We start from the raw sequence: 24,280 nt of genomic DNA on the forward strand, positions 1-24,280 counted from the left end.
CAGCTGGAGTGAAGTGAAATTTAGCGAGACAGCTGGAGTGAAGCGTGAGGCCCAAAAGACAATATCTTTTTCCATGAAATCCGCCTACCTCTCATCGAGCATCGCCTGGCTGCCTAATACCCTCCTGGGGTTATGAAGGGATGAAACGCACGTCCTATTCATGAGGCCTATTTGTACACAACGGCAGATAAACAGTCACGTCTCCAAGTGGCTTTATTATTAGCCCACAAGCACACGCTACATGCAATATATACGCAAACACATAAATTAGTGCTGACGCACAGATTGAAGCGCAAACACACCCTCGCTGCCCTGGCCAAAGAAAGAAGAGGCATGGCTCTCTCCTCACGCTGCAGCTTATCTTAACAACCTCTCATTGCAGTGCAAGAAGAGGGCAAGAAAGGAGAAGAGAAAGACGACGAGAGAAGGAAGAATCGATAAAAGGCCATTACGCTTCTGTGCAGCCGCGGTACAAGGGTGGAGTGCGCGGGGGCTGATATGGTTGTGTGTGAATGATGTGTATAAGGCGGCAGACGACCTCAAGGACAGACACTGGTGTGGTGGAATGAAAGGCCCAAAAGTTGGAGCAACATTTTCCTGAGATCTGGTGACTGGGTGGCCATGGAGGATTCCTGAAACCATTTTGGATTCCTCACTGTGTTTGATGCTGAAGCCTTGCAATTGTGTGGCCACGCCGTAGCATTACACACTGACTAATTTAATCTATGGGGATCAAGCATAATGGGTTGACGGCATCGTTTGGCCTTGATGAATCTATTTTAAAACCACAAACACGTACAGGGGAAAATCACTACAGATGATAAACAGTTTCCAAGTACAGCTCAAAAGACTGCTACTCATTCAGTGTCCAAACAGCACTGCCAGTCTGCTTCAAGTTGCAGTTAATTATGTTTGCCCATTAATGGCATATATCGCTTTGTCGGGACACTTTTCTTCCCGTGTGAAATGATTGTACTTTCTGTGAACACCCATCCATTGTGGCACTGAAGCATATTCGGGCCATTTTAATGCACATGACAATAAATTCCTTGGATCTTGGATAGGTCTGTCACAGGGTTAACACATATAGACAGACAACAATTCACACTCCAATTTACAGCTACTGGCAATTTTAAGTTGCACATGTATCTGATCTCATTTACTGTAGGAGGAAATGAAGGTGCTTTCACACCTAATCTGCTTGGTTCAATTTAAACAAACTGCTGCCCATGTAGTGCAGTTCAATTAGGCTTGTGTGAAAGCTGTCAATCAAAGTCTGCAGCGAACTAAACAAAAGGTGTCCATTACCAAGTGGACAGCGAGGTGTGGTGAACTGAAACCTACACTGACCAGTCACTGGACTTTTTGAGAGTGGATGAGGGATTTTAACATATAGGCAAAAACAAAACAAAATCTACATATCGTGCACTGTTAAGAAAGTGATCTCCTGATCATGCTTACCAAGGTAACGCATATGCATCACACTCTTCATGCAAGTGAGGGGATTTTCCTTTATACATCAGAAAAGTCATTGATGTTACTTGGGTCATTAGTGCTCCTGGCTGGAACAGCAGTCATTAGAGTCTTTGGAGTCACCTGCGGTCAAGCGTAAAGGCAGTCGTTGGAGTTGTCACCTGAAGCCAACTGTGAATATTAAATCTAATCTCCCTTCTAAAAGGATGCAACGACTGCATTCTAGGTATCAGAAAAGTACTGGTTGAGCTTGTGTCCTAATACATGTGTTTTAGCAGTTCTCCTGTTAAAACCCACTGAGCATCAAGTCTATGCTTTAGTTCTAATACAGACCAGGATTCACCGGCTAATTATATTATAGACCATATTTTCTAAAGATCATTACATATTTTGTTTCCGTTTACAAGTCTTTATATATGTATTTCAGATTACATGATTCGCTCCTGCTTTTGTGCGGCTACAACTGTCTTGTCTGCTGTATCAGACAGCACATTTTTCAGAATGTGGTATATCTGTAGTACCCCCGTCCTCATGCATGAGACGAAGCAAAGACGGTTTAACCTCAAACACTGGTATGCATGCTACAGTAGAACAATAGAATGGTACAGTGTTTGAATGCAGTAAAAAATGCAGTAAAAAATGTAATATTACTGTATAAAGCAGCACACTATCAGCTGTGGCATTTTACAGCTGACACCCGTTCAATACGTCGAGATCCATGTTCAGCGATATGATGTGTTTAAGTATTAATTGCAAGAGGATATCCTGATAGATTTACTGAATCCAATATCAGGAGAAAGAAGCACGCACTGCAGTGGTGTTAGAAATGTCTTTTGTTGGTATTAAAGCATGTAAACGGTTCAACTGCCTTGGCAGTAGAATTTGATTATGCAGAGGAGTGTGGAGGAACATGTTTAGGCTGCAGGTGCTGCCAGTTTTGGTCTGTTACATCCACTCCTGAAATGATTGAAGAAGATACGGAGCGGAAAAATAAAGGTTCTGTGCATCTGCAGTCTGTATCATTTGTTTTGGACTCAAAAACAAAAAAACGAGGGAAACTTAGTCATATGTAAAAAAAAGTACTAAGCTCACTTTTTCAAAACACCCCATGCAGGTAGCACCGCAGTATTCTGTTCATATTCTCCTTCTTCTTCTTTGAGGAGGTGTTGTCCCTCTCATTTGTTCCAGCGTGCCTCATTCCCCCAACCTCAGGGGCCATGAAGCCCTTTTCGCTAAAGGTAAGATGTAACAGTTAACGCCACATGCATTGAAGCTGTGTGCAAGGATGGGAAGTGTCCGGCTGTTTGTAGTGAGCTGCTCTGGGCCACATGCCAGGGCTGCTGATTTATTAATTGACGTCCTAGTCCAGCCCTGAATTCAAGCTTTGTCAATGTTGACATTCTGTGTGATACAGTGAGTGTGAAATGAAGCTATAACTATTAATTATGAAGTATATTTTTTCTTTCTTTCAACATTACAGATGATGTGATAACAATTTCTAAGAGAGTCATGTGACACTCTACATGCCATGCCTGAACTGGTGGTGGAGGCTCATACATACAGTGTCACTCTTCTGCCATCTATCATCTATATTTTCTACGCTATCATACACTATGATAATATCACACGTCTGGCATTCAGCATACGTCAACCCTTCCATCTTTTACACCACACGAGGCACATCTGCTCTGCTGTTTTGACCCATAGTTGCCACAGATTTAGTTGAATGACTGTCCTGTCTATACAGTAAACAACCTTTCCAATATGTCTTTTTAAGGACAGAAAAAGGTTGTTTAGACTGCCATGAATATTAAAGACTGAATTCTCACATTACTTGTTCCTGTTAGATAAAGCCCTGGAAAAAGGAATCTGCTCAGTTTTATTTATTTGGGTAATATGTTTATGGCCATTCAGCAGTGGATTTTTTTGCCAGGTGACCTTAGAGATGCTTTTCCTTTTTTCTTTTTTTCTTTTTTTGTTTGTTTTTATTGGCCTGGATAATTACATTTTTTCTCTTAATAAGTTAATTGATGTTTCTTATCATGCTTAGTTTTTTTTCTATATTTTAATTTCCTAATATTTGCATAATTATGTGTTGAGGTTAAGCAATTATTAGGTTTAGCAAATAAAAGACTTCACTATGACAGGCTATCTGTCTTATCTATTCTTTGTCTAAAAGGCGCAGATTAAACAGCACAATTGAACCCTGACAAAAATAAGTTGAAAACTAAAAGTTTAGTAGACATCTAACTTTTATTGAACGTCTGATAAATGCCTATGTAGTTGTTGAAAAGACACTGAAACAACATCTAGGCTAATACTAGACATCTACTGAACTTTTGAACCAAATTACCCCAATTTTAGCCGAGACTCTACCTTTTGGACATCTAATCAATGGAAAATTGCTCAATGGAAGCCAGTGAAATATTGACAACACAGCTACTGTCCTCCTGTGATATTACAGTACAAAATCTCTCTTTTTATATATATTTGTTCCATTTCACTGGAATCAGATTTTATGTGGGTCCATGTAAGCAGCAATGATGCTGACAATCACCAAAAGTGCCCAATCAGTGAGTTTCGGGTCAGTCCATATGGCAGCTCACAGCTCTTCTTTCTTTTGCAAAAAGCCAGCGTGAACACAAACTGTGTTCACACTGATTTACTATGTATAGTATCTTATCTTATATACAGTATATTTCCTTGGTCTGGACAAAATGAACCAAACTACAGGTGCGAAAACACCCTAAAAGTGGCCAGCTAAGCTCACAAGCTTTACTTTGAGGGAAAATTAAGGACCTAGACATGGAGTAAATATCCAAATTTCACACATGGTGGTTCTGGCTGTCTGGTGGATTGAAACCCATTATCTTCTTGCTGAGGTGACAGTGCCAACCACTGCACCACCATGCTGCAATCTTTCAGTGAACAACGGTCGAGAAGCTGCAAGCAGAAATGAAACGATCGAAGATAAGTAGCGGCTTTCCCTGAATAAACATGTGGCCCTCCGGCTACATCTAAAATGATATTATTGTTGCTATGTGCACAAAATGAAGCAACGTACAGCAATTAACAACAGAATCACATTAGCACCTTATGTACATGATGCATTGTTAAAGTACATCCTGTACCTGAGAAGGTGTAAGAGAACACACAACATGACTAATGATAGATACTTATTCAAAGGGAAAAGAAGAGGAGTGGAAGGAGACATGTTTAGCTTAGATCAGGCCCCTCAACACTGCTCAACACTGGCCGGCAATTTATTATTCATTGACTGAACAGATGCCTCTGACTTTCAGAGAATCCCAGCTTAACTATTCACTAACTGGCTGAGACTGACAGTAAGCTCACAGGTCCTGTGCTGTGTCGGCCTACAGCGCTGTGAGTGCTGCAAGTACGATTTATATTGCCACTGCAGCACTCTCAGCTATTCAGTTCATATCAATTATCAATAAAAAGTCTATTCCCGCCAGCACCTCTACAGTCTCCCCCTGCCACTCGCAAACATCCGAACATCTCACAGCCTATAGCGGGAGATGAAATGAAAGCAAAGGCAGGAGGAATCAACATTCTTTTTCACTTTTTTTTTTTTTTTTTTTTTTAGAAATGGTGATACAACAGCGGGAGAGAGGAGTGTTCATAGAATGTAATCTTTTTGCGGTTATAGCTTCAGAAGAAGGTGCAGGATCCAAGCTATTCTGCAGCGTAACGCTGAAGTCAGAGAGAGGCTGGAGAGGGGTGCTGATAACTGCAATGACGGGGAAGTGATGGAGCAGGAGAAAAGATGGAAAATTACTTTTTTTGTTGTCTGCATATCCATGTTAGTTGAATGTGAAAGTTTTTTTTTTCTGAGGGTAAAATAAGCTGAACAATCAACTCCTGTGTCTCCACTGATTTAAAACAACTGGCAATGCAGCTATAATTGCAGTATTAGCAAATAAAGAGTTGAGGGCAGTTTGGGGGCATTCTGCCATGACCAGGAGTAAGAAATACCATTATTGATTATTAACTCAGGACCTGCAGTGATTTATACTCTCCTCATTAATTAGATATTGATTTATTACAGAACCTGTTGGCCTGACAATCTGCTGGATTTTGTTACTGTGACCTGCGAGCACTGAATACTTTTAGTAAGATTAAATATGAGGCCTCCCTGGTTTGTCTCACTCTTTAACATTAGGCGAGGAAATGCCCAAGTCAGCAGTGGCAAATCGGCAGCCCCTGATAAAACCTGTCCATGTTCTGAGGACCCCTCTCCTGTTTCTGAAGGCCGTTTGATTAGAATAAGCCAGCAGGGCTGCACTGTGCTGGACTGTCGTCCTAGCTGGCTGAATAAAAGACAAGCCAGACTGACAGAGTAGGGAAAGGGTGAGGGGAAGGCAAGCCAGCAAAAAAATAAACAAGCACACAACAACAAATTAAGGGAATGGACAGGCTTAGCTTTAAAGTAAAGCCTGACTGACATCGAGAGAGGAGAGAACTAAACTTTGAGTACATGCGTCTACAGAGGACAGACAGACATACAGTCAGTAGGCGATTTGAGGGAGTGTGAAGAGAGATCCCTAGTTAGCAAAATGCATCCCTTCCTTTCCCCAGTCACAGACTGCTGAATATGTTAGTCTCGTCTGCCTGACTCACTGATCCTTCACCTGACTGAGGATTGTGCTAGTTAGATTCTAACCGTGCAGTGTATTGATAAATCCATGGCGCTGTCCGTGACGCTGAAGTAGCAGCAGACAGATCTGTAATTGCACCTTTTTCCTCTCAGTCCTCAACTTCTGTCAGTTTTTTTCTGGATCTGTAAGATTCTGCAATATTTAGTAAATCTATACGTACATCTAAGACGTACGTATAGATTTACTCTCTTACTCTCTCATGATGGGAGGGTTGCCCCTTTTGGGCCATCCCCGCCTGTTAAAAATTAACAAATCACAGACTGCATACGGTGTGTGTGTGTGTGTGTTATTCATCCAGGGAATGTTGCACTTTCTCTGCAACGCTGCCTCATACTCACAGTTCTGAGCATTCACTCCACCACTGACTGCTGACTCTCCTGCAACTGCGGCCAAAGACAGTGGAGCAAATGAGGGTTATCTAACTAGCTCGAAGCCAGCTTGGCTGAAGTTCTTGAGCAAGTGGGGCAAACTTCTCTCTTCTAACGTGACCAATGCATTGTACAGTGTACTGTACATAACGTGGAGTCACAGGAGTTGCATGCGAACACGTTCCTTACTTCATGGTCGACATATCTTGTTCTTTTAGAATAAAGGTCCAGTGTCTAAGATTTAAGGGGATCTATTGGCAAAATATGGCAGAAATAGAACATATACAGCAGGGGTATTCAACTAAAATGCAAAGAGGTCGAGTCAGAGAACATTTATTCAAGGAAAGGTCCGGAACATCATGTCCCACTTGCGTTAGTGTGCTATATGTTTATGTAGTTGCATGAATGTCTGCATGTAATTAATAACTGATAAATAAACATTTTTATAAAACATGAATATTTTGACAATATTTGTCACTTCGCATTGGAGTGCACAGATACATTTATTAAAAGAAGTACTGCTTTTTTTTAAAAAAGAGAAAATAAATTAAATAGCTTTAGAAAAATTGTGCATCTTAAAAAAAAGTTCTTAACTTGAGAGAAATAAAGCTTTTTCTCATTTTTTCTCTTAAACTGTCTCACATCTTGACAACAATCTCAACCACTTTTACAATACAAATCTTAACGAATCCTAGCAATTGAACACTCAATTCTCAGTGAGAGAATTGAGCTGTAGGGTTTTAAATCTGGGCCTAAATGGCCATTCTCATGCACATGTGGAGGTGCTCATTGGTAAACCTGGAACGATATTTTGTCTTAATCATGTTCAGCTGCCTCGCCGTTCGTCTGTTTCTCTCCCTTCTCATTTGTCTGATCGTCTCTGTTTCTCTCCCTGTCTCTAAATCACTCGATCATTCGTCTGATCGTCTTCTCTGTATTGCTTTCTTTATCATTCTTTCTGTTTCTCTGTCGTCCTTTCATCTGTCATTAGCCTCTTAACTTTTGACTCTGCCGCTATGTTTACCGCCTGGAATGCAGAGACTTGACTGGCTGAGCAGCATCACGTAGCATGGCTTAACTCGTATGCGATTGGTCAGTTCATTTCCTGATCTTCAGAATATTATTCCTGTATATTATAGAATGAGCTCACTATATCTACAGGATTCTTGTACACATTAGAGCAGCGACAATCAATATTTTTCAAATAAGATGGGATCAAATTACTAGCCTGAATGTGAAAAGAGTCACTTATAGAGAATTATCGCCTGACCCTACAGTTCCCATCATCTCCACAGAGCTATAAAGCTTCTTTCAGCTAATTGTTTTGGTTCAGAGACAAAGTTAGCAATGAGCTGGGTAACACAGAGGAGCATTTAGCAGCTAAAGAGCCAAACATTTTTTACTTGGTGGAGACCATAAATATAGCTGAAATTAAAAATTAATTTTAAATAAATTAACTCTTGCTTGCCAGATATGCAAATAACAAGCTTTTTGCTGGCAAGTTCCCCATTTCAACTTAAAATTTGACTAACATGCTGATTGCTGATTAATTGATGAGTCAATTAACATAAAATTAATGGGAACTATTTTGATAATGGAATAATGGCTTGAGTAATTTTTATGCTGCTCTGGTGACCGCTGTCGCCTGAGGCATTATGTTTTCAGGTTGTCCGTCTGTCTGTCCATCCATCCATCCCATTCTCATGAACAAGATATCAAGAATTTTGTGCATAACTCAATTATTCATACACTCACTCTGACAAAATTTCAGACAAATGTCTAATAGTATAAAATGATATAGTAATGATATTTTATATCCAAAGGGTCAAAGTTCAACCTCACTATGACAGCATAATGTTCTGCAAAAACACTTTTCTGGCCATTATTCAACACCATAACTCATTAACAGAAGGGGAGATGGTGACCATATTTCATATATTATATACATGAAATATATATTTTATTTTTCATATTTGCATTGAAACTGTGCTGATTGTAAAGATCCTCTGTGCTGCTGGGTTGAAGATGTGTATGAAGCATCCACATATTACAATTTGCAGTTTCTTTGCTACGTACATAATATGAGTCATTCTAGTTTACTGGATGTTTCCAGCTTCTCCAATGTGAACTGCTTTTTTGAAGATGTCACCTTGGGCTAATAACAGACTAGACAGTGATATGACTAATTAAGAAAGTCATCAGCAAATTAATCAATAATGAAAGTGATTGCTAGTTACAGTCTTAATATCAACACAAGCGGATATGCTGGTCAATAACACATAAAAAAGTAATAAGAATAGCAATATAGAAATGCCAAGGTAGAAATAGTGTCATCATTGGATAGTTTGTCCAAAGGATTCTCCTTTATTTGTTTATGTCAAACACATTTCAGTGGGATGACATCCCACACTCCAGTATGTCTCTAATGCAGGCATGTAAACCATGTGTGGTTCTCTCTCTGTCAGTCTTTGTGTCTTTCTGTCTCTCTCAGACTTGTAGTATATTACTGTATAACAAGATGAGGAGCAAGAAAAAAGCCTGGTGCATAAGGCTGAATCCAACAAGGGTAAGAGTGAAAGGGAGAACTAATGTTGTCAAAATGCACAGGAGAGCGATAGCATAGTAAATTAGATTCTCCTATATACACAAGAGGACTTAATTAAGCTATAAGGGGGCATTATGGCTGCATTCAGATGGCTAATGCTGCCTTGAGGACACTTCGCATGCCAGTGGATAGCCTCCCTGCACAGCCTATTAGTGCTCTGCCAGACCATTTCCAAATACAGTCTCTGACAGCATGACAGTGTGACTGATGGCAGCCTGCTTGAATACCGCTGGCTGGTCCTGATGCTACGATAACACTGTGTGTAAATTACAGATATGAGGACGGCTTTTTCTTTGACTTATCTGTTTCCCGTCCCTGCAGAGGACACAACGTCTTACTAATTCTGTAGCCTCAGTCTGTCACTATCTGCCAAATGCTGGTGTGGAGTCAATATGGAGAAAGTTGCATTTGGCCAAACTGTAATTATTCTCAACAAAGGCGCTCACCCGTGACCAAAAAACAAGCTAATGTTGAGCCTCCCGCTAATGCCCCTGATTATAATGCTATGGGACTGTGAGAACAAAGCAAATGTTATTGAGTTTGAAATGGAGTGAGTTTCAGAGGCTATGAATAAAATGCTAATGATAGCATTTGGGATGTACTGTAAAGAGCTATGGGGGCCACACTGGCTGTCTCTTCTAATGAGCGAACAGAGAGGCGCAGAGTGGCAAGAGAAAGATCAAAAATTCATTGGAGGATGCAGTAAAAGTAGTGCACTCTCCGTTGGCGTGTTCTCTGCCTTTCAGCCTTGTTAATGAAACACTTTCACTGTCTCCCATCTGCGTTGTTAGTTCTAGGTTACATGGTTTTATCTCTCTGATACTCCCTTTAGAATCCAAAAAACCAATATCATATGAAATACAAACAATGTACAGACATTTGTCTTTGTGATAATGACCAGGTTTTCACAACTTGCGTTCAGTGAGTTCATAGTGGCACCATAATGCATAAGACCTCTCGTTAAGTAAGAGGAAAAAGGTATAGCGAGGTGGGTGGAGGGGGGGGATAGTGTTATAAAATGAACCACTGAACTAGTGAGACTGACAGTCTCTATAAGACTTCAGTGCAAGAATTCTTCACCTGAACTTGGGCTGTCAACGAATATTCCGAATTCGAATTTATAGTCAAATTGTTAAAAATAAATAAATAAATAAATAAATAAATAAATAAATAAATAAATAAATCCCAACACATTAAATTGAGGGAATAAAAAAGCAGCACTACTGTGGCTGTTCTTGCGTGGGCCTGGGCTGCTGCAGTGAATGCACCGCATGACAGACAGGTGTCACACAAGCAGAGTTTCCGTTATCCGGTAATCATTGTTTTTTACTGGGAAAATCTCTTGTTAAATCTGTGAAAATAATTCCCAGGTTAGATATAAAATTATTCCAGCTCGGCACACTGTTTGCCCCCGATGCTTCTCTGATGTTCACCCTCTTTCTCGCTTCTCTCCCGATCAGGGTTTATTTTGACCCAACCAGAGTTGAAGAGGATTGCTGGAACAGTCAAAGATAGACAGCAATGGTTTTGGTGACTCTTATTCTGCTTCTGCCGAGCTTGAATGAAGTGTGTGTTAAAATGAAAACATAACTGTTTCAGTGAATGGAGTCTGGTGGCTCTGGTATAAGCGATGTAGTGGCTCTTTCTGGTAAAACGAAATGGATCTTACCCTTTAATAAAAAGGTCCATTTCTGTAGGGATACTTTCCATAATAATATCAGACACACATAACAATCTGAGAGACATCTGAGAGATGTTTATGTTGAAATAAATACTGTATATTTATGTAAGCAGTATGTCTCTCGCTGCATTGGCCTTTTATCAGAGAGAAAAATCAAACATAATTTTTGGTGTGTTTTGACAGTCCTAGCAGCCATGGGATCTGTTACTGAGTCCTCAAAATATACTCTTCTTAAATCGATTCACATTTCACTCTGTTTCCCATACAAATCAACTCGTTCTTGAGAATTTTCCAATATAACATGTAATTTCCTGTCATGAGCACAGCAGTCTCTCTTATTCTGTTCTGTTTGAAGATAAAGACGTGTTAAATATTCCTAAAAACAAGAGAAAGCGCTTTGAGAACGAGTGCAATTATCTCATCCCAGTGCCAGAAGTCTTCTCTCATTTCTTTCATTTTCAGAAAAAATTTATCCCAGATGTTAAATTACCTGTTAAGATGAATGTTTTCTGCGGCATAATCAGCATTGATCTAGCAGTCTAAAACACCCAGTCTAGCAACAAAAGACAGAATATTGTGTCATCGATTGGACTACAATATAAATTATTTAATTATTCTGGAAAAGGAGCTGTTCTGAAATGATGGCCGTCGTATGGTGCCGCGGGATGAATATCTAGTGCTGATCTTTCTCGCTTTTATGCATTGATTGTTGCCAGGAGGATGAATGCCCAGAGCTCTAGAAATAAACCTCTGGTAACAACTTATTTGGGAGCTTATTCCTGGACTGGCCAAACTTCACTCACCATTTTGTTCTGTCTGAAGCTGCTGTCAAATCAAGACAGCAATAAGTCCTGCATTTCATGTTTGGCAGACTGTATGAGTGCGTGCATGCGTGTGCTTCTCTGTAGGAGTGTAGGCCAGAAGCCATCAGAGCGAGATGAGAGTCTTATGGAACAGAGGTGTCTGGCATTCTGCACACAGACAAGCACTGCTGAGTGCCAGCAATGATCGGTGTGTACCTTCAAGTTCTGCTGCAGAGGTGGAGATTGATGTGAACTACTAACACCCAGTTTAATCAAACAATTTGTTGACTTATCTGCCTTTAAAGCATACTCACTATACAGTACACTTGATGGATGATAAAACAGTATTGTGCAAATGCTAATGAGCTAAGAACTGAAAACAAAGGCACAGAGGAATGTAGCACAGTTGGCATCATGTGATTAAAAGGCAACAACAAATCATGTCATCGAGTACTTTGTACAAATGTGATTTCAGAAGTTGTAATGGACTGCTTGTGCCACCTTATTGGTATGTGCCGCAGTGAAAATGTCATCTGCAGACCGTAAAGTGTGAGTCTAAATTTACAGTTTACTGAAGTCGCCAACCATGAATGATCACTAACAAAAGAGGAGAGCGTCTCCGACCACAGCAAATGCTGTTTTTGGTGTATCGCTGTATTCCACCAGACAGAGAAATACAACAGTGGAAATGTTACACAAAAGGCTGCTGTTTCGAGGTGCACCTTCATTGCTGCAGTGTAAGAGTTCGCGTTACTTTAACCTTACAAAGAAAGTCACTTTTTCTTGGCCACAAGTAAAGTCCCAAAGTCAAAAAATCAAAGTCACAATGAAAAATTAGAAATGTCTCTAACTTGGAGAAAGTCAACAGACATGTTGGACAAACTTCAGGGCAAAGCTTAAATTTAAATTTACCAACTTTTAATTAATTTTTTCAACTTTTCTTTTTCTTTTTTTTTCTTTCCTTTTCTTTCTTTTTCTTTTTTCTTTTCTTTTTTTTTTTTGCATGCAGAATCTTCCCACGTCAAGAAAATTCAGCCAAAAGACTTTTATCCCATCCTCCCTTCATGGGCTTCCAGTTCATTTCAGATACCACTTCAATGTGTTTCTGATGGCTCTGCACTGCATGTTAAACCTCCACAAAGCCCCAGATGACAGGTCTTTATGTATATCAACAGAGATTTTTCTCTTTGCACCATCTGTGAACTTACTTATTTCTATTATCCTTTGATCAGTCTTATACATCATTAGCAAAGTGAGCCAGTTGGTAAATATGATTGTCTGCCATGTTTACTGGAACTTTGCTCACAGCTGTGCAGCGTTGCTGTTCCTTGTTCCTGCTGTTGATGCACCTAATAAACATTTTAAACTTATCAATATGCTGTACATACTGGCCACTTTTAGCCTACTCTGCACTCCACGAGTAAGATAAGACATTTCAGCAATAAATTTGGCGATTAAATGTTCAAATCAATGTTTAAATCATTAAAAGGCTAAAGATAATTGGGAATCTAATCAGGTCTCCAGACACATCTTGGAGACCTTATCTATATGGTTTTATCCATCTTAGTTTGGACTTAAGTCATGACATGCATGCAGTATTCTGTCCTTACCATTGTTGTTGCCTGTGCTTTTACATTGTGCCATCATTTTAAAAATGTGTATAAGCAGTTATCATTATTAACGTCCTTAGGTTTTGTTGTCTTTCTTCTATTTATTAAATCAAGTTTATTCTCAATGCACGTTCCTGATTACACTTTCCTGCACACCTGTCTGCCAGACATGCATTGTGCAACACTTGGCTTTCCTGTTTATTAAGTGGAAAAGTCATTCCAACATTGACAAAGAAAGCTGGTCACTTTTAAAGACATTAAAAGTTGAGAAATATAGTCAAAGTCTCAAGGCTACTCCACTAGCCAGAAACCATAAATCAGCGGTGAACTGCTGCCTCACCAAATTGCCTTAATGAAAGTTTATGGAGTGCTCCAAGGCATTAGATTTTTACGTGGCCATTATCACTGAGGAAAATTAAAACTATTCTTATCTCTTTGCAGCATACCGAATGGGTTTCCTTTCATTTTGGAAAAACAATTTACATAGTCATTATCATAATACAATTAGCAATCTGAAGCCACTTGCCAATTCATCCATGTTTGGACTGTCTAAATCCAAACTCAATTAACTTCTCAGTCCGCAAACTCTGAGAGCGGTATTAACCAGATTACTGACAATTAAAAAGGGCATGCTTTGACTTAAAAATATTCAGGCTTGGCTTTTTTAAGGGACCAAAGCATAATAATAATCTGTCACATATTTTTAATCACCACTGGAAAAGAGTTGAAATGCTTTCGCGTATTTGGCACAAACAGACATGAGCAGGTCTGTACCATGTGGAGGTCAAAGGCTCACAGCAAGAGACAATCCACAACCAGCTGTGTGAAGCCCTTGGCAAAGTACACAAGATGTTTCTTTAGCAAAGAGATATCCGTTGTTAGTCATTGAGAGGATTATCCTGCTTGTGTGACAAATATCCAATATGCACTATAATAACTGTCTGCTCATATTGTGTGAAAACATAGTCTTGAAATAGATACCTTGTGTTTGTTCACCATATTTTTTTACTTATTGGATAAATGTTAAAGTCTTTGCATTCCAACAAGTGGAGGAACCCGTTGCCAAGTAAAAAATTACCATCCTTGGAAATATCAGATGTAATGTGGGTGTTTAACATTTACTTTGTTTGTTTAGCTCATTCTGTCAGAGTCTGAGGTTGAATTCATTTTCTGTCTCTGTCCCTGTTTCCTCTGCTTTCTGTTGCGTCTACATTTCGGAAGTTAGAAAGTATTAGGACACTTTTTTTTTTTATTGTGTTGTGTTATCTAGACTCCAGCACACTGGATTCGACATGAAACAATGAGCTCAGCTCGAATTTGAGGGGGTTTATATCCACATCAATATGTTCTTAAGCCTGTGACTGCAAGGCATCTGAAGACATTGGTGTCCTCTGTGGCGAAGCTCTGTGTTTTGCTTTTCACCCTCAATCTGGTCTTCAGCAAGCAAAAAAGTTCATACTAAATCCAACATGCTCAGTTGGATTTAGTAGAGCTGACTAACTCAGCCAGTCAAGAGCATCCCGGTGTTGCTTTGTCCGAATGTGTAGGATCATTGTTCTGGTGTATTTTCTCAAATTGGGTAGTTTGTATAAAAAAGGCTACTACACAGTTCCCCCTGTAAGGATGTGAACATCCTCAAATGCTCTGTAAGCTGAAACTCAACACTTTAATCTCATCTCAAAGAAATTAAGAACACCAAATGCCTTCTGGCTGCAGTCTGTATTTTCTCTGAGAGGTCTTCACAGGTCCACTCGCTTACTAATAACTAAGACCCGACCCAAATTATATGTAGTCTAATTGGGTTAGTTGGGTCCTGTTGAGTTGGCGCAATGGGACCCAACTAACCCTCTGGTGGAATGTAGCGAAGGACATTTGTAGTGTTGTACTTAGGTGCATATCTGAGGTACTTGTACTTTCTTTGAGTGCTTTCTTTTCATTCCATTTATACTTCTATTCCAGTGCAGTCACTAGTTATTTTACAAATTAGGATTTTGGAAACAAAACATATAAAGATGATGAAATATGATGTTTTATTATAGATTAAACTGCTCCACAATACATACAAATTGAGCTGAATCAATTAATTGATTTGAATCAATTAATTCAACTGACTGAAAATTACTTCCGGCAACTGTTTTGATAATCGTTGAATTAATTTTCAGGCACTAAACATTTTATTGTTCCAGCTTGTCCAGTGTGAGGATTTTCTGCTTTTCCTTTTAATGATTTTAATTTATTTGTAATGATTTAGAGTTATGGACTATTGTTTGGACAAAGCAAGTATTGCGAAGGCGCCACTTTGGGCTAATTATGACGGCATTATTTTCTCCATTTAATGGAGTATTTTTACAGTAAGGTATTAGTACTTAAATTTGTGGTAGGCAAACAATCTGAATACTTCCTCCATCCTGGCACAGGTCTCAGATCTGTTTATCGATATCTAACACCTAGGTGGGTCTGACCTGCTCTGATGTGTGTCATAATCATCACAGGAGAAAAAATGTGATTATTGAGGCAGGGTGGAAGGTGTGAACTGAGAAGTACAGGAACAATGACGTGATTTCACTCTTTTGCTTCCCTGGGCATGCTATAATCCTGCCACAAACCTCTTTCCATTCCTGCAAAATTATCCTAAAATGCCTATCCAAGCCACACCCAAAGTAAACTGAAAGCTGTTGCATGCATGCATGGTTTTGGGCATGCAAGTTAAATTCTCGGCAGAATGACTGTAAGTGCTCCTGGCATTGAGTAATCAAAGTTTGAACACACTGAAGTAGAAGGTTCTTATTTCTGCCTGAATATTTTTTGCAAATAGATCTGAGCCTTATTAGCTGGAAAATACAATGGGAGTACAGCATGATGCCTTACCATAGTCCACATTCAATAAAAATAGATTACAATGGCACAGAAACGGAATATTTTACATATATTTTTCTAATGGTATGCCTAGGTGTTGTTATAGCGAGGCAATTTACTATATTTATCATCTCAAACCTTTTGTAGTAATGGAAGTATATTCAATTTGCAGCGAATTTCTTGATTTTGTTGTTGAAATGTATACATTATTTATACAAACGCCAATCATCCAGTTGCAACTGGCTTGATCTTTACAGTAAACAACAGAAATGAACAAGGCCGTTCCTTTCACCACCATTTTGTCTGTAGCTATTGGTCAGGTGAGGCATTATCAAAGCCATTTTGAGACCAAAATGTTGCCCTTGGGGCCATTCTTACTGGAGTTATAATGGAGAAAACGTTTAATATCAGCACATATGCCGGCTAATTTGAAATGATGCACCAGCTTTCCAATGTATGGCATGAATACAAAGTTAAAGGTAGTGTTTGTGTCAATCGCTGGGCAGACCATTTAACGGGCTGCAGGAGTGCTCAGGGGCTTTAGTCTGCATTAATACATAATTTACAGTTCCACAATGAGTGATTTCACACATAGAGATGCACACATGTCTACACACAAGCTTCCAACGTGCACAGCTCAACCGCCCACTCCTCACCATGGCTAGTGGCACGATGCCACCCAGGTCCTGCGGTGCCAGGCGAATGAGGGTCGGCACCTCACTGGTCAGGGTGCGGGTGAGCGGATACTCCACCTGCCACGTCACCTCCCTTCCCCCCTGAATCACCATCAACCCGTTAACCTCCAGGTCCACCTGCAGCACGCGCTGGTAGCCCGCTGCCTCCACTCTGCAAGGGGAGACAGGGAGAAGAAGTGTGTCAGGAGTGGATTTAGATGAAAGAGAAGGACAGGAAACATGGGGAGAAAGAAAGATAGGTGGCAATCGGAAAGAATAACAAGACAGAAATAAGGTGGGAGTCAAAACAGATGAGGGAGTAGCAGGAAAATAAATGAGGGCGTAAGAAGGAAAAAGCAAAAATAAGACCATGGAATAATGTGTACATAACAGAGAGTGAGGCTATGAATGAAGGGAGGAAACAACATGAGAAAGTGAGTGAAAAGAGAAGGCAGGCAGGGGATGAGGAGAAAATAGAGCAGAAACAGGGAAGGAAAATCAGGATAAAGGAGGTGGTGAGAGAGGGAAAACAGAAGAGAAATGGTTCTTTATCATCCATTAACAGCAGTGTTTGGTGTTGGAGGGGGGAAGGACCGATAACCAGCACACATTTTAATCAGGTGTGAAGAAAACATGTAAAACAAATATTTTATAAGTAGAGGGTGCTTCTGTTGTATTACATGCAGATGCTGTATAAGGATATGCTATTTTTTCCTAAAATATAAGTTTCCCTCATCTCACTATCTGATATGAAACTAATCGCAGCACTATTGAAATTCATTCTCACATCCGCTCAGAACCACGATGTTGGCAAAAAAAAAAAAAAAAAAAAAAGCAATTTATTTTTCCTCCTTGCAATATGGAGCTTCTCTTGCAGAGATTGCCAGGGCCAGGCAAATAATTTTCTCTCAGCTGATGGAGATGCAAACAAAGCAGGAAAAACAATGAATGCAAAAATAAAATCCTCCAACCTTATTTGATTTGCTGAGCGCTAGGTTTGATCAAGCTGCTGCTTCTCCCTCAGGTGTTCTTTGTCACAGTCCAAACTCGATGCAACACCTTTTCCAGCAACCACACACAGATACATGCATTACAAAATACAATTCGCACTTCCAGAAGTGGCCCAAAAAAAGCCAGTTCAAAGATGCAGTAGATATACTGCATGCGTGTTATGCTTTAGCATGAGGTTCTTTTTAACCTATCCCCAACTTTTTTTATTTTTGTCCCCAGCAGTATGTTGTTTGGTTGGTCAGACAATTAAAACAAGGCTGGAAAGAGCCCAAATCGAGCATGAGGATGGGGGTGGTGGGGGTAAGATCCAAGGTTTTCCTTGAACATATTCTGGCCAAGCCTGTATTTAAAACTCCACCAACTCCCCCTCATGTGTTCGCACTTCAGACACTAGCCTCACTTCAAAGTGGAGATTTAAGGATCTACGCTGGTAGAAAAGTAAAAAGGAAGAGCAGATTTGGAAGCTGCAAATCAGTGTAGATCAAAACAGCTTGAGTAGCAATTCTGGTTTGGGCAGAAAAGCTGATGGTAATATTCTGAATTAAACTTAATATGTTTCCAAATACCAGTGAGAAGCTTTGGCTCGGGGTGAATGCAGGTAAATATTGGTGTGAATCTGGCCACACAGTGAGCGCTGTGGAGGGACAATTCTTCTTGAACACAGAGGAATTGCACAGTTATGCTGAGGTGCAGTGCAGCACGGTTGGTGGTGGCTCTTTGTGATATTGTTCACACTGTGGAGAATCCTCCTGTGACTTTCTATCCCAGTTTTTGTCTCAAACACAAAAACATTTATTTTTTTGTGTTTTTCAAGTTGCAATTAAAGATGAGAGTAACCATGAATTTATTCTGCAAACTCACAAATTCACTGTCATCTGAAAACCATTAAACCAAATGTATAGCAATCCGCAGCTGAAAATATTCCCCAGCAAATAACATTTACCCTTGTTTGAGTAATGTTTGCTAAAAACTACAGTTCGACCTGTTTTTAAAGATTTCCATCCTCAGTAGGAAAAAAATGAGCATGGGCACAACCCGTACTGCAGATTATGGTTCCACGTGTTTACCCATATTGACTGATTTGCTGGAAATCCCTACTTTTAAGTGTGGCTGTGCGTGCGTGAAGTACATCCAGCAGTCTTGTTTCCTTTTCAATTTCTCTCTCCGACAGAAAGGAGCTACAGAGCCGCAGTGGGGTATCCTCCTCTCTTTGACAACATGCTGGGCTCTGGGGTAGTGACTGCAGTGATTATGTGGTTTACGCTTATGGTGTACAATTACAGCCAAATCAATTATCTGCTCCAGACAGTTGTGCTTTACAATGAAGCTGCAAACAATCAGGGCTTTAGTGCTCGAACACCACAATACAACTCCCCTTCACTCCCTATTCATGTCTTTACCTGCTTTGTCTTTATTATCGTCCCCTTTTTCTTGTCTTTGCTCCTTTTTTTTTTCCTCATCTCCTCTCCTCTCCCTCGTTCACTTAATCCTCTGGCTCATCTGCAGTGCTACGTTGCTCCCAATAGAGGGCAGTTTGCTCTCTCACCCCCTTCAGCCAGCCTGCGTTTGGGATGATGAATGTCTGCGGCCCACCGGTTGGAGAGGTCAGCCTGCTTCCTCCATGTCTCATTAGAATCATAACTGCACCGTGTGCCCTTTTCACAGCCCCATTACCATACAATTCAATACACTCACTGGCAACTATCACTTCTGCTGCCCTGGACGGGGATGAGAGCAGGAGGTGGACGCAGAGACAAAACACACAGCAGAAACGGGGTTAAAGAGGATGCAATGAAAGCAAAATATCTACTGGGATTACAGAACTGACTGTACCACTCAAAAAGGGAAAAGTGACAAAGCCCCGGCAAGGTGGAAAATCGGTCAAGTCATTTTGAGGAGGCTTTTGAGGGATCTCCATTTGTCAGTCCTATTGTTGGCTGTGAAAGCCCAAACAGAACAAGGGAAAGAATCCACTCAGAGGGAAATACGCACACTCTTTGAATCCTGTAAGATACATTTCAAACATGCCCGTGTAGTTACAAAAGGGGCTCTGTGCGGAAAAGAAGCCCCACCCCTCCAAAAAAAAAAAAAAAAAGACAAGAAAGAGATTCCTTTTGTTCAAAAACAGGAAAATAAAAGTGGAGCTAAGGAACACAAAAGCCCTGTTAAACATGCAGCCATGTTTTCCTCTTTTCACTCTTAGCACTTCTGTGGATATCTGGCTCTGAAAAAGGTAGTGAAAGAAAAGTCTGCTGTCTCTTTTGGAGACCCGAGGGGGTTCCTTTCATGCACAGCAGTGATTTGGTTAGCACTGACAACAATGATACATCAAAGACCTGAATCTATTTCAACACAGTGAATCGACAGCGAGTCCAACAATGGGAGGAGAGGAGGTGAGGCAGTTTGTGTGTCTGTACAGTAAGTGTTTGCAAGATTAACACCTTAAACAGCTCCATTCAGGTAAAAGTTGATATACTCTTGTCCATAATGGGAGCCAGAAGAGCATGGGATTTACGTCACGGCCGACATGTCCAATTTGTTTTCTCAGCCAGTGCGAGGATGTGCTGTAAATAAACTTGCTGGCTTAAAAAGGTTGGCCATGACTGCACTTTTTGTGTGGTCTGATTTCTGTGGTGGATGTTGCTGCCAATGAGAATTAGTTTGTTTGATGTGCTGTGGATAAGATGTTTGTGACCCTGCACACACAGTTTCCTATATGTGAGTAGATTGTGAGTCAGCATTGTAAGAAAGACGTGTGGGCATGCATCTAAGTAATTCCTGGCTAACATGTAATGCCTGAAAGCATTTTTTCTATTTTATATAATTCACTCTGTTGCTGTTAAACCCTCTGGGATCTTTGCTGTAGCCTGCTGTGTGCTGCTTTTGGCAAATCTTGATATTTTCCACCAGATATATTTGTTTTTGTTTTAATTTTAAATATGGAAATAACAAATTTGTCATTATTAGTTAAGTGTCTTGTCTAGTAAACGTTAGGAAATCGTGAACAATGCTCTTCACGGTTTCCTTGTACCAAAGGTGACATCTTAAAATTGCTTGTTTTTTCCAAACTAGAATTACCACCTCGCTTTTGTCTGCCTCCCCCAACCAGTCAAGTTAGGGTTGACATCCATGTCTGTCCAGGCTCATTTATGGAGTGAAGACTTTGAGGAATTAAATAAAAAGGTGCTACTGTAATTATTCACAGGTGTTCCTGTGAATATTCACAGGAACACCTGTGAATTATATCCAGTGAGAAACATGATGTTTTCATTTGGAAACTGTTTTTACAGAGCAGTACAGAGGACCGATAGAGCTTCAACAACAGTCACCTGAAGCTCAGTATCAGCAGAACCAATGACCCTGTGGTGGACTACAATGCTTCAAATATGGATGTTGCTGCAAAGAAGCTACATGTTTTAAAACGTGGATGCTTCACGCACATTTTCAACTTGGTAAAACTGAAGATCAATCAACACAGTTTCAACGTGGGTAACCAAGATTAGTGTCACCAATTCAGTATCTGACCAAATGTGAAATATGGTCACAGTCTCCCCTTCTCTTCCTGAGTTATGGTGTTGAATAATGGGCAGAACGCCAGCTCGGAGGCATTAAAACAACCCAAAACCAAAGATATTCAATTTACAATGATGTAACACAGAGAAAAATAGCAAGTCCTCACATTTAAAGGCTTGGATCTGTGAACATTTGGCATTTTCGCTAAAATGATTATCGAAATAGTTTCATTTTCTCTTACTCAACTGTCTCAGCACTAATTATTCGTTCAGCAAGTACACTTTTTGATGCAAACCTGTTGGCAACAGGAAAATATAAGCAGACGGAGAAACTGCATGGACAACAGTATGCACAGTTGCCTTCACCATAATTGAATCCTGACATGTGAGACCAGCAGTAATTCAACAAAGTAGGTGTGACAGTGGGAGGGATGAGCAACTCCTGCTAGCCATCTGTCTTCACATAAAGATCCATCTCCTGCTTTGATCTCTCCTTTCCTGGCCAAATCTTCCTTTCCAAATCGAATAGTGTTATATCTTAATTAGCAAGTATATGGAGAAAGGACCGGAAGTCCTGCACACCGTCGGTCACTCACTTTATTGAGTAACAATGCTTCAGTTGGTAGCCTGTCGTTTAGACTTTGCGATGAGCAACAGCTTGTCTTTGTCTAAAAACTGCCATCTTAGAGAACCAAGTGATACTTTCTGTTAGTTATTCATCCATGTTTGAGTTTGAAAAGTGAAAGCCATCAGTGTTCATGGACATCATAAGCTTCTCTCAGGGAAGGAAAACAGTATACAGGCTTGTTCATCAAGTTTTTATTCGAAACTTCTTGCTGACAGTTAAGCATGAAAACAGCTTTTTGCAACAGGCATAACGGCGACATCGATCTCATCTGACTCCCAGCGCGAAAGTAAAGAATCATTCTTCTAGCATTTGTTAAGCTGTTCCTTTAATGGAATCTTCATTGTGCAGGGAAGACGTTTGGGCAGGATGGATTTACTGTTCTGTGTGTGGTGACATGCTTGATTTGCTCGTGCAGCTGTTTTAATTATTCGCAAATCACTTACTCTCCAGCTGTGTGGCTGAGTGTTTTCTGCACTTGGAGTCTCCGTGTCTCTCCAAACAAAAATAAGTTTTGATTCTAATTGGTTCAAAGTCCTCAAGGGGAATCTGATAATATCTCCAATGGATGAAACCTGGTGTCAACTGAGCTCCATCTGCTGCTTGCGAGAGTATAGTTATAAAGGTCACTGCACATTAATAGCGGAGACTACCTCTGACTACTGTAGTTCAGCAGAAGGTAACCTGAGTCTGTGTGTAATAAGGTCATTTAGCCTGGTGCAGTTGGGGGTCATTAGAATATTATGATTAATAAATTAGGTTCTGGTGTAACAGAAACCATATTTTGTGTGCGCACACCTCCCAAGAGAGTCCTGACTCCTCTCTAATGAGTTTCACTATCTCAGGTCTAATATCTGTGTCTTCTCCCCGGTGATGCTAATGAGATCCTCCTGAAACAAGCACAACTCGCCCCCGACACCCGTCCTGTAGCGCACCGGTGAACAGCAGACCTGAGACGCAACTTGAGCGTGATAGTTTGGAGAGGGTTGTTATGGGCGAGTTATTCAGCCAGCAGGGCCATCAGGAGGCCCTGCGGGGCTTTGGAGGGTTGATGAGCAGGAAAAGGGTGACAGAGAAAGAAACAGACGTTGGTTTAAAAAGGTCAAAGAATAAAACAAAAAGTGCAAAAAGAGCTTGAAATCGCGCGTGTGTGTGATTTATTCATTGTGAAACGGCAAAATTCTTCCCCAGAGACAGCTCAGCGGGCCACGTTGTTGGTAATAAATGCGCAGCGCTCATAAAAGACAAACTGTAATCCTAACCTTGTGCTGTCTGGGGGACTAGTTGCTTTTCCATCCAGTGATGCCTGTTTCATCTGTGTGGAATGGATGTGTTTATGGAGCGATAAACATTGACATATGACAGACAGATAATGAAAGAGATCATAAAATGAATCCATGTCAAGAGGCAGATGAAACGTAAAACAACCAATTTATGTATGCTGGAGATTTCCCCCAGGATCTATCAGACCCGCAGCGTCAGCCTGTCAGTACAGATTACTTTGCGCTAACAGTAGGTCTGTAGAGTGCAAAAGGGGTGGGGGGCCAGAGGGTGTAAAAACCGAAAGAAAAACATTGCAGTTCTTCTCTTAAATTGCCTTTTTGGTCCGTCTCTTCTTCAATATTTTCCGAAATAAGCCCCCTCTGTTTTTTTCTGTTGCTGCTGCATCTTGGCTCTCTCAACTGCCCACTGGTCTATTTTCTTTCTTTCTCTGTGTCACATTTTTCCTATATTCCCCTCAAATGGTGTGTGAAATGAGAGGATTCGGGCTTCCTGCATGAAACAGATGTGACTCCATGGATCATCCAATCAGGAGGCAGCGTCGCCACTCTGCAGCATATTGTAGCAAAAGCCAATCGGAGCCTAAAACGCAGCCGAGAAAACACAGACATCTCCTGGAAAATTGGAGATGTTAACATGCTGCAAAAAGAGAGACTAAAACTAAGTTGGATCGTGACCAGAGAGTCAAAGCAGAAATTGAGCCTTTTTTGTTTAAATCACATGACCTACATCATCAGCTTAAGCTTAATGCATCACCTGTAAATTAGTATTTAAAATAGTATTGAAATTCTCAACAGCAGGTTTGTGAAAATGATGAAAAAGTGCTTTCCTTTAACATACTGTTTCTGAAATGCTCTGCTTATCACGTAGCAACAGGGTGCCTGGAAATGTATGCAAATTGATCTCAGAAAAAAAAAATACATATCAAGGGAATATTTCAACTGTCTCGTAAAAATGTAAACGTCAAACAGAAATTGCGAAATCCTTGCCCGTCAAACACTGATGCATTTCACAAACAAATCTCAGAAGTACTCTGTTTATAGGCAGTGAAACATAAATGCTTCATATAATATAGTTTATCAACATAATGGAGTTTATATAA

The 24,280-nt window shown here is 40.3% G+C and overlaps 1 protein-coding gene across 1 annotated transcript in view; it reads right to left on the reverse strand.

The window, feature by feature from the left end:
- Positions 1-24,280, reverse strand: part of LOC139349079 (transmembrane protein 132C) — a 152,340-nt gene that overhangs the window by 25,488 nt on the left and 102,572 nt on the right. Inside the window, exon 5 of the mRNA XM_070989566.1 lies at positions 16,732-16,921. Coding sequence (XP_070845667.1) covers positions 16,732-16,921 — 190 coding nt within the window. The remainder of the gene's footprint in view (positions 1-16,731; positions 16,922-24,280) is intronic.

The sequence above is a fragment of the Chaetodon trifascialis genome, chromosome 20 (genome assembly GCF_039877785.1).
Source record: "Chaetodon trifascialis isolate fChaTrf1 chromosome 20, fChaTrf1.hap1, whole genome shotgun sequence".
Classification (NCBI taxonomy): Eukaryota; Metazoa; Chordata; class Actinopteri; order Chaetodontiformes; family Chaetodontidae; genus Chaetodon; species Chaetodon trifascialis.